We start from the raw sequence: 18,638 nt of genomic DNA, 5'->3' as shown, positions 1-18,638 counted from the left end.
GAGTCGTCTGGAATAGAAAAGTTGCAAACTATTCAATCAGCCCACACTGATGTAAACGGAATGAACGATGCTGGTGGAGCTCATTGGTCCCTTTTAGAGAAACGTTCATGGTTCTAAAGAAAGTAAAACAATCCCTTTTTGCATCGCCTTCCATTTCTTTTCGTTTATGGGGGAAGAGTTTTTGACAGAGGCTGACCAAAAGAAGGGAGCTAATAAAAGATCTGTCCCTCGTCTTGGTGTGAAGATGTGTCTCTGCACCAGACACACGCATTTAGGAACACCCGCCCGTAGTAAAGCGCGTCCCGACTGTGACGAGCCCACCCTTGTCTCAGTGGGAGCATTCAGCCTAGATCTCCGCCTTCACTGCATGATGGGACGTCTGTCCGTCTGTTACGGTGCCGCGAGGCTCGAGGTGCTAATATTAGCCATCACTCTGGGGACCTGGATGGACCCCCCCCCCCCCAGCACTATTGTTTAAGTGAAAAGGTGATCCAGCGGTCCGTTCCCGGCTCACCTCAAAGCTCTATCCACTTTTTCTTGACCTTACAGTTCACCCCGCCACAAAATTTCACCCTAACTTTTTTCGAAAACTTTTCGAGATGTCTTCCAGGCAAACAGGTTTGTCCATAGACCTGTCTGTCTGTCTGTCTGCGTGGGCGCATGGTGGAGAGTCTTCGGGCCGAGATCTTGATCTCTGCAGCGAGCAGCTAATTCTTTTGGTGCAGTTTGTCCAACTCTTGTTAGCGTTTTTGCACATTTGTGTGTGTGCGCGTGTGTGTTTGCATGTCCAGGAGCTGTTTCTGTCCACGTTTGGGTCAGTGTGGGAGTAAAAAAAAAAAAAAAACTGGATGTCAGTACGGATCCTCGTGTCTGGGGTTTTTTAAGATGCAGCATGCAGCATGGTGGCCTTCGTTTGTGCTTTGAAAATGAATAGCCAATAATCGTCCTGGTCCTTAGACGGTGGAAAAATAGATACTGGCTCATTGTGTAGTAACAGAATGGTATAGACGAGAGCCCCCGGGAGCCTGCACTGGTAAACAGTAGCGACACGGTGGAGCAAAGTGAAATCACGGGAAGCAGAAACACAAAAACGAGGGCGACCTCGTAGGAAAGCTGCTTCAAAAAGGAGCACGGATAAGATCGTTGTGGTTTCATATGTGTGCAGCTAAATGCATGCCCCCCCCCCCCCCCCCCTCCCATTTGACACCTAAGCCTAAGCCGCAGCGTGAATCTTCATCTCTGTCGCCTTCTCCCGTCCGTCGCTTTGTCATCCGTGGCCCTCGCACATCTGCCTGGTTGCGATAATAAGCTATATACCCCTGTCAACAAGAAGCAGGAGGGGGCAGAATAACACCGAGGGGGGGCCTCCCCACACATCTTCTCTTCCACGCATACGCGCACACGCCTCGCATCAGCCACGCGGCTTCAATTAAATTACAGAACATGCTCCCCCCGGCTCGTTTGACGATGGGATCGGTAAATGTTCGCTCGCTCAGCGAACGCGTGGCTGCGGCCTGAAGGCCGTAGACTTTGTTTGCATGCAAGGATATTTTTTTTAGCTGAATGATATCACAAATATCACACTGGACTAGTGGGAATAACACAGTGTTAAAAAATCAGCTTCAAATTCAATGTGAATGAACGAGAGCTGATCGAGTCACTTTCCCAGCTCGTCAACGACAGATGCTCTTCAACAGTCTCATTAAATGACATTTAAAGCGATATTAAGCGACTCTATTGGACTGGTGCATTGTGGGACACCTGGACACCGCGCCGGAGCTGTGAAAAAAGATGGCTTCCTGCTGCATTGAATCATTCAGGAAAGACATTTCTGACATGCGTGTGAAGGTCGCGAGAGCTGCCATCCATCTTCGCTGCTTTCGCGCGTCTGTGGATCTTGCCGAGTCACGTATTCCAGGCCATCGGAGCGTGTCAGAGAATGACACGCGTGTGTGTGTGTGTGTGTGCGTGCATTTTTTGGCGGTAAAGTCATTTGGCGCCAGTCGTGATTTCTTGGTAGATTTAAACCAGGCGGACTAGACAGGCCTGTACTGTCTGTTCTTTGTCACCCAGACAACCACTGGGGGGTGAAACTGAGGGGTCAGAGGGGTATTTGTGTGTGTGTGTGTGTGTGTGTGTGTGTGTGTTGAGGATGTTTTGCTGCTGATTCAGAAGACCAATACAGAACTGAACAGCCATGCTTTTGCACGCTTTCCTGCATGCATGGTGTGTTTTCCTTATTTTTTTTATGGGGGGAGGGGGGGTGGGGGGTGGCAGTTTTGTTATTCTGTTCTGTTGGTGGAAATATCTTAAATGTTTTGGGAACTTCTACATGGATTAGCAAAAATAACTGGGAAAGCCATTTCCTATTCTCCGGGGTGTAGAACCTATAAGGACCGTAATGGTCCCATGTCTGGTCCAGCGTGACCGTCGGTTCATCAGCTCTATAAACAATTAGCTACCGTTGCTCTGAAGGGAACGACAATGGTGGAGATATTTCAGAACTCTTTTACTGTCATATAATCCCTTGCCTCTCATACCCGAGCTCATTGATTCCAATAGTTGAACTAATCCGTGGACCCGAGCTACGCCGGTATCCGTTCCTAAACCTCGGAGAAGCCGGAGATCCTCCTCGTGCAGCAGCGTTTTACCTGATATTAGACGCTTCGGCGTTCCCTTCCTGGATGAGGCCCCCCCGTCTACCAAAGGGGACCGGTTTTTCTCCTTCTTCGCTGGTCAGCTCCTGTCCTGGATATGAAGTAGGTCATACTGTATGTGCAATCTAAAGCTCTCCTTGTGCGCATGCATTTTTCAATGATGCTCGCTCCAAGAGTGTGACAGAGAAATCGGAGCCTCCGTTTCGGCTCCTCTGTCGGTATAGTTAGCAAGAGCAGCGTGGAGAGATGCTTTTTAACGGAGGAGTGCTGGCGAGACCTGCAGGGGCGGCGCGACAGAGAGGAGGATGCTGGGAGACGAATTAGAGGGAGTGGCGAGTTGGACGTACAGGGAGGAGAGGGATCATAGCGGGAGAGAGAGAGAGATGGAGGGAAATCCTCATGCCAAGAGGACACACCACCCGCACACACACTCACACACAGACACACACAGCTGCAGATGAACTATTGAATACATTGAATTCATGTCAACTAGTTCTATTAATCCGAGATTAGCGCGTCCTGGTTTCTGAGGTTATTCCTGATTTTCATCACTCACTTTTATGACTCATAGCGTTTAGTAGAGATAAACAAATGAGCTCGTGGGAACAACCGTGTGGTTTTACTGTCAGTTTTAGAGAAGAGGAAGTGAAAAACGCACCGGCCATTTGCTTCCTGTACAACGAAGAACGATCCTCCTCACAGATCGCCTCGTTATTGAGCTTGTGTCGTCGCAGGGACTGAGAAAAGGTTTCACGCTGTCAGCGCTGGAGTTTTCCCACGCTGCTTTTTCTTCCATCTGCTCTGCTCCAACTGGGGGGCCAAGTGGGTATTTCCCACAATGCCTTTGGGTCAAGCGTGTTTATTTGTGCAAGAGGAAAGCAGCATTAACGGATGCGACATGGCAAAAAAAAAAAAAAAAACACAAAACCTTGAACGGCTGAAACTGTGGCGAGTTTCTTCGGGGCGTCTCAAAAAGGTCTCTCATTTAGCAGAGCGTTGAGTCGGAGTGCTTCGTAAATACCCTTCAGGCCTCGCGCACCTCTCCTCTTACCAGGATTTACGCAAGCGACTGATATTGGCTCAGTTCATGGAGTAATATGACCCTCCGGGCTTCTCCCCCCCCCCCCCCCCCCCTTGTCTCCAGGTCTATTCTGTCTGCTGTCGGTGCAGACGTCCACACGATAACGCATAAAGTCAGTTTATGTAAAGGCCTTGCAATCATGCCTTTGTTTTATATATACATTTGCCTTCATGGTCTTACCCAGACAAATGTATTCAGCACATGCTAAAACTTTTAAACTATATAATATTGTGCATTGTATTGTGCCAGCTTCTCTAGCCTCTTGCATTACAAGAGGCAACCGTCACTTAGAGGGTTTTTTTTCTTCGATTTGGTGCTGTCATTCGCCTCCACCCGATCTTTAAGTGGTTAATTAAACAGAGTAGTCGATGTTGGCCCATGTTTTTTATCATCGACCTGCAGCTTTTCCTCGAGTCTCATTAGAAGTGAATTGACTCAAGGATGAAGAAGACATGCTGCAAACTAAGGGCTTAGAGTGAAACCCAAGCCACTGCTGGATCGGCTTGTGTCCGGCCGTGATTAAGGACGATGTGCTGCACACGCGTGTGTCGTACGATACAGCAGTGAAGGCTCGCTTCTCAAACGTTTTTGTTTGTGTGATGACAGAGGAGGAAAATCCTGAATGGTACTTTATATTTGTACTGCATAATCGGGATAGATTTATTGCCTCGCATGCAATAACCTTCTAGATTAAATGAGCGACTCGGTTTATAAATCTGTATCGAGTGCTCTTATTTTGGAGCAATTCCATTTAATCTGTGCATTGATTGAATCCCTCTTACTGGGATTAAGAAATAGTTTATATGTTTTCTTTTAAGTACTTACAGCTAAAGAAAACAGTCTTTTTTTACTGGCAAGTTCACAGTGTTCAGCGGTTGTGTGGAGGTCACATTTCTAATTTTTGGGCCGGTCCCTCCGGATTTCCAGGTGCGTCGAATATAGAGCCTGGAGCCGCAGACACACAACACCATCACACCCACCTGCTCCCCACCCCCCCGTCCTCCACCAGCACATAAAAAAACTTTATTCCACCCTTCCACTCCGTCTTTGACAAACCTTTTTGTTGTTGTTGTTAATCAGTTTAGGATTCTGAATGTTTTCTGTGTATATAATATGTATAATATCGTGGCATGAGAAGAGGCGTGCTGTGAATGATATGAAATATCCCATTCGGTTTTAGCTGTGACAGTGATATAAAAAAGAAAAGAAAATGCACATAAGATTCTCCTTACATGTGAAGATTGATGTTGATAAGAGGAAGAATTTAACGTCTTCCAGAAATGAGATGGCTTCAAACTCTCTGGTGCATCGCGACACACTCATACACACACATGGTAGATAACACAGGCCCGAGAATGTACTTTCTTGTGTTGGGTAATTGTATGCAGGTGTGTGTGTGTGTGTGTGTGTGTGTGTGTGTGAACACAAGTTTGCAGAGCATGTGCTTCTACCTTTAAGAGTCTGTGGTGGGTGAGGTGTAGAAAATCAGACGCTACAATTGCAACAATTTGAGGAGGGCTGTATAATATTTAGAGTGTAAGACAGATGGACTGAGGTGGAATCAGACGGCTAGTGAAAGATGCATTTGGTGTCTGCAGGACACGATGGAAATGAGATTTAAACAATGAGCTTGTCACAATCACTGAAGCCCCGGGAGCGAGGGATGAGGCGAAAATAATGTTGTCTTTATTTCACAGAAAACCTGAATATGAGCCTTCGCTGGGGATTCTTAAACAATGTCAAGAAATGTTACAGATAGAAAATGAATGTTTTTGTTTGTTTGTTTGTTTGTTTTAGTCAGGAGATGCTAGTATGGGTTCATTTCTCCCGCTTGGGCGAGAACGTAGCTCTTTTTTCTTCCCAACATCCCAAAATAATTTTTTCTCACATTCGCAGCCGTTGAATCAACATTAATCCTGCAATTTATTTTAATTATTCAACATTGGAGCGTGCATGTCGGAGCAATAACACACGGACGGCGGCGATATGGATGTGCAATTATCTCCGCTTTCCTAAAATAATTATCTCCCCTCACCCTGTTACACTGTGTATGAGGACAAATCCTCAGAGCACCCTGACGAATGTGTGTGTTTCAGCGTCCATCTGACTGGTGTTTACCTGCGTGGTCCAGCAGCTGCAGCAGATGTGAGATCCTGCAGCCTGAGCACCTTAAATGGGATGTGGCAGCTCTGCTGACAGGCCTCGTATACAAAGGCGTGGGGAAGACGAGCATGCCTGGAGCAGACGCAGCTGTTCAGCGCATCGACGCATCGCATCGCTCCATTCTTTATTACGAAAAGAAAAATGCGTGCGTAAACCAAACATTAAACGGATCCGCTTCTTGAGCGTCACAGAAGCAGCTCTGCTGTTATTTCATCCCAGGACAGCTGCGTGGCAGGTTGGGTTGCCATGGCGATGCAGGCAGTGGATAAAAGTGTAGATGTGGCCGTTTGCCTTTTTGTCCCCTTTTATAGGCTTTCTGAGCTCAAGAGGATTCACGCAGGGGACTGAATGTCATCGGACGCATGATGGACTGAGTGAACGAGTTAAATTCATCAAGTGTTTTGTGAAGAGTCCTGGATTGAACTGAAATCCGACCTCACACTAAGTGGAAAGGCTCTTAAATCAGGTTTGATGTGGTTCAGAGGACCAACCTACCCATCAAATATGATGGAACTACAGAGAAATACTAATTAGGAACGCTTTTTCAGGACATGACCTTTGAAACAGTGACATGCGGAGAGGATCACGAGGCCCTGACTTCATCACAATCAGATCTAAAATTGATTACCCCTGCAGAGTCGATTATTCACCATTTGATTGGCAGCTGTTAACAGGTAATATGGTAATAATCTCCTATCAGCATTCTTTGCACACTGAACACGTTACAGTCTTTACAAACCGTAGCACAGAACCCCCCCACATTGAATTAAAAAAACGATTATGGTCTTGTCTTTACTTGTAAATGAAGTCCAAGGATTTTTCAAAATGTCCTAAATGTCAATTTCTAAATCTCTAAACATGATCTGTTTTCTATTTCGCTTCAGTCTTGAGATTAAACTTAACAAGCATTATAAACATCTTCACCATGATTTTGTGGTTGGGCGCTTTTCTTCGGGGTAACTTTTCCGATCTTAATATCTCACGCGACCTTGGTGAAATCGACGACAGAAACACGGAGCGGGTCTGTGGCTAAACCAGAACCTTCTGTCGGACCATATATAGACATGGATTGCTGCTACTGGCCTGATGCTTCACACACACACACACACACACACACACAAACACACACACACATACACACTGTTCTAATCATCATAGACTTGTTTAAAAATGTTTGTAAATGCAACAGGGACACTGAGCAGTCGCGTAAATGTTTAGCTTCCAGCCCAGCTCGGCGGTTTCTTTGTTTCTTCATGCACCTCTGGGAGCTGCACTCTGTCAAACATTTCACATTTCACTTTTAGTGCCCGCCCCGCTTCTCGTCCTGACGCCTCTCTGTTGGATTGATCCATACATCAGGATTTCCATTCCAGCTGCACGGCTAATTTACTCACGACAGAGTGGGGTAATGAAGATGGACTCGGCGTGGCTGTAACTAACCTGATGGGTTTCAAATGATATGTGGCTTCAATCGACTCGCACAATCACTGCACACTGTATGTTGAAGATAATGGGAGGAAAATAAATTTCCCCGAGTTGCACAGAACTGATTTATGGAGAGAACGATCACGTGATGCAGTTTATGGATTCAGGTGTCTGGCCTCACTCTTTGCACAGTTGTTTACGTGGCTTGTTTATTTCGAGTGGACTTTTTAGCAGTGGAAATGGATGGGTGGGGGGTGTCGCTGGGTCAAATCCTTAGAAGGTAAATATGAAATGCATATAGCTTGGTATTAGCACAGGCTAATCTAGATGTATTTTATATATATATAATTGAATGCTCAGTTAAAAGATTGTTCTAAAGTCCAAATGGTAAAAATCGCCTGCAAAACGTTTCCTCATATTTAATGTGCATTTGCATCCTAACAGGCTTACGAGGGAACCGTGCAGCAGGATGTTCCCTTTCACAAAGGTCAAAATGGCTTTTAAGGGCTCCACTGATGCTTCCCTCACTAGATCTACCGTCGGAACGCATCGATTGCTGCGTTCCGCTCTGTGTGGATGAGCTATCCCGCTTGGACGGAGAGGCAGAGCTGACGTTTCCCATCCGTATTGCTGCAGATCTCGGCGGGATGGATTTGTGGCTGGATGCTGTTAAGTGGAGAGCCAAAGTGCTCTGTCACTTACTTACTGTGAGCAGAATTGCCTTAGGAGGACACACACACACGCACACACACACACATGAGTCTATACACACTCCTACAGTTTATTTGTACTGCTCCATATTGTGACTGATTGGAAAGGCTGCAGTGTGAATCAAAGCGAAGCCGGCTTGGGCCATTCCTTTACCGCCGCTTCTTCCAGTTTGATTAACGCTAGAGGCGTAAAGACCGCCTGCCTCCCACCTGTCTCTCTGCCTCTGTCTCTCTCTCTCTCTCTCGCTCATATTGTGCCCACTATCCTGTCTTCATTGGAGCTGAAGGAGGAGATTCTATCATTCTTTTTTTATTTTCATTCGAAGATTAATGGGCTGATATCTTTAGTTTTCTGGGACATTCCAGCGCAGCAGGCGATGACACGTACAGGATGTGAAAACTAAGATTGTTTTATCAAACCAATGAAGTTTTGTCATAATAGCAGAATCAACGTTTATTATTTAATGCTTGTCTATATTTGATTTTAATTTTAAAGCAAGTAGTTTCCACCTTGAATTTACTTTAGTTTGTTTCATGTGGGTGGACTTAGCATTTTTTTATATATATATATATATATATATGCTTTATATATTTATACTCATATCAACAATAAAGCATATTATATTTTTCAGCTTTATTTCAGGGAAGTCAGAGGAGAAAGGAGAGACCAGAAAACTGAGAGACAGAGAAAAAGAAAAAGTTGATGGCTCTCCCTGTAGCAATTGGTCTTGTGAGAGAGAACACACTCCCACCGCTATAATCGACTCTTTGTGCTTGAGCTGCAGAAATTATTTTCAATTTTTCTGAAAGAAATTGCCGAAAGGCGAGTTGCATCACTGGTTTTATACGGCGGAGCTGCCTGTGACCTGTTGGGTGTTTGATTTTGACGTATTTTATTCTAAAAAAAAGAAAAATGGACGCTTTAACGATATGTAAACATTTGTTTGTAATTCCACAGCGATAAGCCATAACCACTTTAGCGGAAAATAAATGTTTTTAAAGTGTACAGTAATTTAACTGGAAGCACTAATATCTTTAATATATGTGTCGATTATCTCAGCAAAGTTTTTAATCCTGTAGATTAGCTCGTTTTGGATTTAATCCTGATATTTTGATTGGATTCATGATAAACCTAATCCAAACCTGCATACCTGCCCTCGTCAGTTTAAAGCTGAATGTTGATGTCCTAAAGCATTCAGGGGATGAGCCATCTCTCTCTGAGCTGTGTGTATGCGTGTGTGTGCGTGCGTGTGTGTGTGTTCTCATCATCCTCGGCTTTTATCACTCAGTTTGCACAGTTTCTAATCAGCAGGTATCATATCTACCCGCTTCTTGCTCAAAACAGGATATGAAGTAAGTCCACTTCCTGTCTGATGCTGTCCCCTCTGATAGCAAACACATCTCACATCTTATCGGTTCCCCTTTTTGATCTCCTGTGAAGTTATTGCTGTTGTCAAGGTGTCTAGTTTCCTCTGAAATGCTTTTAATTTTCATTTGTTCAGGTGAAGTGAAGTTCAACAGGCTTTTTGAATGTCTTCACAATAAAGTTCCCCTTTAAAAAGTACGCAGGACTACAAAGGTGTCTCTAAGTCCTTCGAGTCTTTCCCTTTGAAGACAATGCTTCGCTTTGATGTAGCCGAGACTTTGCTGCAAGGTGATTCCAGCTTTAACAACCGTGGTGAGAACCAGCAAATGGAAGTTTCATTCACAATCTCTGAATTTGCAAGTTTGCCTCCAAAATTATTATTTTCTTCTTCTTTTTTTTAACAACTTGAAAGACATTCCCGGCCCGCTTCCGGAACAACTGATAAGAAATGGGGTTTTTTTTCTAAAGACTTGGGAAGTAATTTTAACTCTTTTTTTTATTATTGCTTGCGGTAATGTTTTTGAAAATGAGATGCAAAATGTACTTTAGTCTTTTTGTACGAGCATCTCAAATCCATTGTGTTAAGCTTCAGTTAAAACCCCAAATTGAAGTCCTGTTTCGAGGTTTGGCCAAAAAAAATAAAAAAATCCAAAATGTTATGTATACATCAACACCAAATTTCAGGAAACAAACTATTTCTGCCTCCCATCTCGGCTTCCTGCACCCTTCTGCCAGTCTGTGCTTTTTAACAACCCGTCCCACTGGTTCCATAGATCAGCGCTGAGCGGGCTCAGCGGCAGCGTTCGATATGAACACACACACATCGGCACAAATGCTCAAAGTGTGTAGAGATCAGCTGACCCGAGGGTCTGTGTGGTCTCCTGCCCTCTGTGTGTCCTTTTTTTCCATTTTATTGAACTTGTTTTGTTGATGGTATAAAATCAGTCCATAGTTGTGCGGATTCGACTTTTCTTTTTTGTAGTTTACCCATCATTTTGCTCAGCATAGCATGGAGAGATAAACCTTGGTGCATCCTTCACGACAACACACCTCATTGATATCTGGACAGTTTGATCTCTGTGTATGCGCAGTCAGCTCTTAATATCCGGTTTCGTTGTGCGTCGGTGTGCAGGCGCCCGCCGTGCGAACGCCGCTGACCTTGATCACTGTGCTGCTGACGCCTGTCAGACTGTGAATGTTCTCAGCCTTCATGATGCTTAACTGGGTTCCGGTCACTTTTAGGGAGAAAATACAAATTAGAATCTGCCAAGACAAAATCAGGGAGCATTTCATTCTCAGGTACCACGAGGAAAATCTCCCCAGCTGTCTTGTCAGGTTGTCGGTAATTAAGAGAGAGTCCTTGCAGAAGTTACTTGGCTAATATGGATTTATTTGCATGCTCAGCTTTTGTGGGAGTTCAAGAGTTGATCTCTGTGAGTGTGTGTGTGTGTGTGTGTGTGTGTGTGCCAGTATTAGGAAATTGGACGTGATGTTTTCTGGCTCCAGCACCAAATACATTTCATTGTGTGTAGAAAAAAAATGGAAGGACCAAATGTCATTGTATTTATTACATTTTTTTGTGTGTGCAGCAGGTACAAAAGATAAAAAGCTTCAAATGAATGAATTAAAGATGTTAACATGCTCGAACCGGTGTTGTGTGAAGAATATGAGCAACGGTGATGCTAAAAATCTCAACACGTCACCAAGAAGGGTTGGTTTAAAAGTGCTCAAATGCAGTGCGTGTGTGTGTGTGTGTGTGTGCGAGAGAGAGAGTTTAATTCTGCTGTATTTCTGTTTCCTCTCCAGCATGTGGAAGGGCCTGAATGTCAACTGCACAGACAGCTCAGGATACACGCCTTTACATCATGCTTCACTCAACGGACACAGGTAAGCAAGCACACAAGCGTGTGTGTGTGTCCGTGCAGCCGAAATCTGAATGGCACCACATTTCCATTAAACATCGCTGGTGTGAAGTGAAACTTGGGATAGGGTGGACCACGAAGGATCGAGTGGCCCTGGAAAAGAATGGCGCGTAGTTGGGCTGCATTCAAAGGATCATTTGAAATGGGGCGTTCTAACGCTGCTGCGATGCATTCAAATACAGCCGTAAAAGGATGTTTACAAATTTACAAATATTTGTTCTCTTTTGCTTCAATCCCAATTAAAAAAAAATATATATTTCACACTTTTCCTCTTGAGTCAAAAACTGCAAATTCCTTCCACCAAAGTTTAGAAGTGCGCCTGGTCGGATGTGTCTGTCAGAACCGCCGTGTGGCATCCTTTCTTCCCTTGGGCCGGCCGAGAAATCCGTTGCACAGCGTCTGGATTAGCTGCAGGCCTGGCCGCGATCCCAGTTTAGCGGAACTGAAGGATTATTACAGTGTTTTGGGGGCAATTATGTGGATTTCTGACTTCAGATCAACTGGAGAGGAGGGAGTGCAAAAAAAGAAAGGAAAAAAAAGAAAAGCCAGCCTCAGAGTGTAAATTGGGGTGCCGCAAAAATCTGCAGAGGAGTGATTCACAGTTAAGGCGGTAAAGTAAACACGGAACACTTTAGGTATTGAGAGGAGGAACGCTCAGCCCAATTAGCAGGAAATTAAATATTTTCTCATTCAAACCTGGGATTTTTCCTCTGATGATTAACTGCCTCCAAAACCAGAGTGCATTATAATAAATGATTAATTACCACAGCAGTTCATGAAGCATCTCGCTGCTGCGTCCACCTCTGCTCCGGGAGGAATGCATGCCCTTCTCTTTCCTCAGTCCCCCCCCCCTGACATATGTTTATGCAAATGAAGCCCTTCACCCCCCCCCCCCCATTCAGAGCGAGGTTCAGCTCGAAACCTTCTGTTCAATATGGCTAAATGCGAAATGGATTTCCAGCTCAGGCACTGCAATTTGTTACTTACTCTATTTATGAGATTACATTTGGAAAGGGGGAAAAATGGAGGCCTTTTTGGATTTCAACACGGTTCAGTGTCTTCTTGAATGCATGTCGGGATCAATGAATCAATAGTTATTTGCATTGTACTTATACTACAAAAAGAAAAAAACTGCATCATTTGTGCTGACGTGTTAAAATGTGTTTGCTGGGTAAATTAGACCAGGATCTGGATTTCTTTTTTTTGTTTTTTTACAAATAAATCAAAAACTATGCAGGCATATTTCTACATTTATTTGAATATTTTAAACATATCTGTTTTTTTTAATGATCTTTCTACTCGATACTAAATTGCTCGCTGACTTTGTACATCTGCTGCTGGAGAGATTAGGCGTTAATCCTCTTCCAGGCGTTCGATATCGATGCGGCGTTTCTGCGCTGTTGTTTTTAGGCCCCGTGTGATGAATGCGTTCTGCCGTCCGTCGTTAACAGCGCGAGCCGTGCGTCGCGTAAGTCGCGTAATGACTGGCTGATGCTGTTAAATCACACGATGATTAAATGGCCTCGCCTTGCCGCGGGTGTGAGTATCGATATGATGGATGCCTAAAGTATTTCTACATCCGAGTACGTGTAGCCATGATAGGAAGAGTTTTGAGCATTGGCCCGGGCCTTCATCCTTCCTCCTCAGTCTTCCCTCATTCCTCCATCTTTTCTGTGTATATTTTTGTGTCTGAATTTGTATGACTCTGCCCCCCCCACCCCCACCCCCACAGGGAGGTTGTGATGAAACTGCTTCAGTTTGAGGCCTCCACAAACGTGGCTGACAGCAAGGGATGCTTCCCGCTGCACCTGGCCGCCTGGCGGGGAGACGTGGACATCGTCCGCATCCTCGTCCACCACGGGCCCTCGCACTGCCGGGTCAACCAACAGGTGAGCCCCTCATCATCTGAACTCATTCATATGATCAAAAGACTAACTGTGACCTTTTACTTTCACATTAGGGCCTCTGTTGTTTACTGCAGTCGCTCGGTTCATTTAGTTACTTTGTTTCCACCCTAGTCAAGATCAAGCGGTTCAAAGGGCTCCACGATTCTCCTGCGACATTGTTTCCTCTCATTGTTCCTTTACTTCCTGCTTCATAATCATAAAGATGGTTCCAGACCAGATGCGTCTCCATAAAGTCAGTTAACGTCCGAGATGTTTTGGTTTAAAAAGTGCTTTATGGAGTAAAACCGACTTGCTTAGCGGAACGCTACTTACTCTGTGTAATAAGCACATTTGGCTTTGTCACCATTAGCTAAAGTGTTTCCCTGTGAGAGTTATTAGAGCCTAATTGCTCGACGTGATGAATGGTGGCCCCTCGCTCCCGGGAATGAAGACGTTTCTCAGCCATTTTCTTTCTTTTTTCCCCTCATCCCTTCACTGATTGGTCGAAGCTGAGCTGTGCAGGCCGCATGGACGCACACAGGGCCGGAGACGCTCCTTCAGATAGAGGCTGACCTCGGCGCAGAGTCGTCATGTGTTGTTGAAGCGTGCAGACATAGAGGAACCCCCTGTGATGAGCACTCAGACTGTTTTAGGTTCATTGGGCCAAACATTCAGATTAATTAGTACCTTTTTTACGGCATATCCAGCATCCAGCAGCGAGAGAGACGGTGCAGTCGATGAACTGAAATGATGAACCGTTTAAGCAGCTTCCTCGGGCATACACGACAGTTACACTAAGCAGAAAATCACTGTGTTCTGACAACTAATGCTGTGATGCAGGGCTCACGGTGAAACGCAACACGTTGCACCAGGAGCAGCGACCTTAACGATGACTTCACTTGCACCGATACGTTTCCAGCCGCCGCTTCTGCACGGAACGCTTTTGTTTATCCTAAATGTGTTAATGTTGAGCGTGTAACGTGTTCAAATTGCATGCACATCTTGCCCCCCCCCCCCATGTGCCAGGCTTGAAGTACATCAGACCTAAAGTCTTGTACCCTTATATTAAGATAACCCTCAGCATGTCTGATGTAATTGTAATTGATCATTTCCCAGTGTGAGACCATTGCCAGTAAGAAGCAGACTGATTCTTAATTAAAGCAAAGAAGATGCGTGCTACACGTCCCCAGCACAAAGACACAAAATATATCTTCATCACAGTTATTACTAATTGAATAAAACATTTACTCAGGCAGTAGATTTCCTAGAAATGACCCTGTTCCTGTTCTCCAGCGTCTCAGCGAGCTCTTTGTGATTCGACTCAACAAGCAGATGTGGCATTTAGCCTAGAATCTGAATAATGTATGAAGGAATGGAAAAGCGAAGCCAGACTGCTCTATTCACATTGCATATTTGAGATATAACTACGATTTAAAGGTCTTTATTTAGACAGAAAATCGTTAAGACGGATTTGAAAAAGCAAAAAGGACTTTGGGTATTGTCTGTGTAGCAGTTTATTTCAAATTCAGTCAAACATTTTAAGTTTTCAAGTGTTCTTTGTTTCATTCCTTCCCTGGAAAGTTGAGATTTCTTTGCCTGCATTAGATCTCTGATCATTATATTGTTCCACATGCAGAACGTGTTTGGTCCTTTGGTGCCGAAAATGTCGTTCCTGTAGGAGGATCAGGAGAAATGACAGGACATCTCATTCCGAATATTATTTGATCTGTAAATATTTACATCGACATTTTTTGGCCTTCCCCTTCCATCCAACCCATTAGCTTTGCTGACTCATCGTTGAGGGTCGGGGTGGTTTGGAGTGGATCGCAGCCGGCATTAGGGGAGAGATGGTCCATCCCTGGTCTGACACAGACAGAGACAGTCAGTGATTCACACTCGTGTTCACAGTCAGGCTAGTTTGCACTTTGCCAGTTAAACCTGTGGGAGGACGTTTGAGTGCTGGGAGAATGTGCCAACCACCATGTCACCATAAAAAATATAATTTATAATGTATAGATGTTGCAAAATGCATCGTTTTTATTCATGTGTGTGTGTGTGTGTGATGATGAAGGGGAGTTGTAATATATGCACCCAATTTTACAATGAAGGAAATGCCAGAGCTCATGCTTTGTGCAGGAAGTGACTACACAGAGTGTGCAAGGAGATTCAGCAAGGAGCTAGCGATTGCAAACACGGTCTTGTGGGTTTAGAGTACAGTGGGAGAATTTGTCCAGGAAGAGGAAGGGGGCGAGTGTGTCGGCGGAGCCACTTCAGCACGGCATCTAATGAAGGCTCGTGGAAGTTATTTGTCGGCGGTGAACCAGCTCCAGCCCGCTGTTTATTGACTAATCGGTCCCAGTGGGTCTCACTCGCGGCTGTTTTTTTGTTTATTGTGGGAGCGTGAGTGTCTGCGAGGAGGATGATTGTATGTACTACAGCAGTTTGTGTCTTCATTTATGAGAGACGGTGAGAGATGCTCTGCTGCCAGGGCCATGTCCTGGATGTTTGCAGCGGTGATGCAAAGAATACAAACTGAGGTGACAGATAGTAGTGAATCCAGCACCGAAAAATTATTTTTGACAACATGCCTGCAGATGGATGGATGGATGGATATACACCCTCTCTTAGTTCAGAAAACAAATTTCTACGCGATGAATACACTTTTCCCGATGATCCCAGCCAGACCGCAGGGATCAAGCGCTGCTGATAGAAGATAACGTGCACATTGTTCCTCCTTTCCAGCATCCAAAATAAACATTTAGTGCGATTCCCTGATGATTGGATCTCAGTCGATCTTCCACTCCACAGGCGATGGATGTGACTGTAATGCAACGCCTTAGAACTTCTCATTAGCATGTTCTTCTTTTGACCTCAGACTCTCTGACTGCAGCTCCCGGAAGCCGCTTCCCGCTGTGGATTTCCACGCCGTTATCAAGATACCTGATGACTTTTTCCCAGATCGATGCCTCCACCACATGCTTTGGATTTACAGGGGGGGTTTCCATGCCGAGCCATCTGATCCTACTTTACGACCAGGTGGTGATCGGTTTACAGCTGCAGGTCTCGTGGTGCAACCATATTAACTTTTGACCTTTTTTTTGTGTGTGTGCTGCTTCATTAAAGAGTTGTCAGAAGCAAGATGACAAGAAATGAGGGGAAGTAGCGATAGGAAGTGATGGCACTGGCCCCTTGGCTGTTTTTTTTTTGCCTCAGGATTTGAAGCACCCGAGCTTGAACAAACATGCATCCAAGCAAAGTGTGTTGAGTGACTGATGATGACACATCTTACCTCGAGGTACCTGCCCAGAGCACAACCGGATCAGAAAGAGGCTTTTGCGAGTGAGAATGCTGTTCCCACCGACATAGTGCAGATGTGGTGTGTTTATGCATGTGTGTGTGTGGGAACCAGCCTACAACTGGGCCTCTGGTCAAGTCAAGCTAAAGGTTATTCCGTGTGGTTGACCGATCGGGTCAAGTACGTCCCCCTTTGCTGCTGATACATCCCAAGAATGTTACCGTTTCCCCCCCCCAGCAGAAGGACAGATGGGTTTATGTTTTCCTTTCGCATTCTTTATCTTCTCCTTCTCCTTTATATTTCATTGATATAATAGGACACATTAGAAGCGTGTTGCGATGAACGCATGCAGGATCATCATCCTCCCGGCTTTGTGAATTACAGCGAAGGTAAAAAGGTCGGTAGGTCGCCCGACTGCTTTGTGTCCCGTTGAGTTTGTGGTTGCGGGTCCCAGTCTCGATAATCCCATGCGCTATTGGACGCACAGATTTCTACCACACGTAAAAAACCTTCGTAAAAAAAATGTTTTACGAAGGTCAAGATAGGAATGCAGCAAAATGTGAGAACACATATACCCTGGGAAAGTTCCCGCACAAACATCACATACCGCCATGCTGCCAAAACACACACACACACACACACACACACACACGCGGTCACGCTGAGCCATAGGAAGTTTCCTTACGAGTAATGTGTTTAAACAAAAATGTTATGTCATACGTTCTACTCAGCTGGGAGCGGGTTTGCTAATTAAAGTTCAGCAAAAGAAAACGGATTCATTTCACCATGACTGAAAACAAACTGCAGCCCCGAGTGATTGTGTGTGAGCGTGTTAACGGGGGGGGGGGACTTCATAGCAAAACAGCTGCATGTAAATCTATTAAATTTCACTTCCTCTTTATCAAGATAGAAATCAAATCGTAAGAACAACAAAAGTGAGCTGTTATTTTACTGAATGCATTTCGATGCATCTTATCAGTATCTGTTGTTTCTTTACTGTTTCTTTATTGTTTCTTTATTTAGCCGGCTCTCCCCGGGGCAACAGGCCGAACCGCTGTAATGCAGAAGAAGCCCGTCCGATGCGTCGGCTCATCAGCATCAACATGGCGTTCGCTCAAACAAATATCTCTACGCTTCACTCACTCTGGTTTCACTTCACCCCCAGGCCGGGCTGATAAGGTTCCCTTATTGACTTGGGTGTAGCTGCTTGTTTGCTTCTGTACGGATGAATTTAGAAAAGACTGATAGTGTTTACCATGGGGGAGGGGGGGGGGGGCATGCACATGTGCGTGTAAAATACAAGTAGATTGTTCAGGTGTCCTTCAGGTAAGAAGTATTTTGAACAGCTGCGTGGCTTGTAAAAATATATCATAAAAAAATGACTAAATTAAAACCAGAAAATTGGTACGCATACTTGTTTTTTTTTTTAACATGTTTTTATGAGCGCCATCATGCTGCTGAGAGAAAAGCTCTGCCAGCCGTTTGCATGTCGATAATGTGCTGCCATGCCCTGTTGATGTGTCATCAGTCGACGGCGGCAGCTCAGAGCCCCCCCATCAGCAACAACAACACGGAGCGCTGGATGATATCGGAAAGCTGTCAGAGCGAGTCTAATGGAAATGCATAGCCGAGGCGGAGAACGTGGCGGGAGGATTTTCACTTCTTCTTCTTCTGTCCTTCCTCCTGTCGCTCGTTTGTCAATTTTTTTGTTACTCTTTTTTTTTCTCTCTGGCGATTGTGCCCCCCCCCATCTAAAGCTGTGTCAGTTCAATCTGCTGCATCTCACAAAGAGGATTGGGCTGACAAAGCTCGAACACGAACCCGCAAAGAGGCAGCGAAACCAGTAACATTTGTGGGAGCGACACGACCATCACACTGGTGTCCTCTGGTTTGTCGAAACTGGCAATAGTTGTGCACGACTTTGGTTCAGGTCGTTGCAACAGGCGGTCAATAATAATAAGGCTCAAAAGGTTGTTTTGTGATTGTGCTCAAGGGTAGCAGCTCTTCAAGCTTAATATTTCATCCGTTTCCTGTTTGTTTGTTTTTCTTCATTGCGTTCAGGCTACAACTGTGATAAAATGCGCTGATGACTATGTGGTGGGAAACTCCTCCATGCTGTGTGTGTTTCTCATT

General features: G+C 44.9%; 1 protein-coding gene across 1 annotated transcript in view; it reads left to right on the top strand.

Annotated features, from left to right (window-relative positions):
• Window positions 1–11,209: 11,209 nt before the first annotated feature.
• Window positions 11,210–18,638, top strand: part of anks1b (ankyrin repeat and sterile alpha motif domain containing 1B) — an 82,944-nt gene continuing 75,515 nt past the window's right edge. Inside the window, exons 1-2 of the mRNA XM_068754974.1 lie at window positions 11,210–11,289; window positions 13,057–13,213. Coding sequence (XP_068611075.1) covers window positions 11,210–11,289; window positions 13,057–13,213 — 237 coding nt within the window. The remainder of the gene's footprint in view (window positions 11,290–13,056; window positions 13,214–18,638) is intronic.

Source organism: Brachionichthys hirsutus, chromosome 22 (assembly GCF_040956055.1).
Source record: "Brachionichthys hirsutus isolate HB-005 chromosome 22, CSIRO-AGI_Bhir_v1, whole genome shotgun sequence".
NCBI lineage: Eukaryota > Metazoa > Chordata > Actinopteri > Lophiiformes > Brachionichthyidae > Brachionichthys > Brachionichthys hirsutus.
The sequence above is the reverse complement of the archived record's forward strand: the minus strand, read 5'-3'. Positions and strand labels throughout refer to the sequence as shown.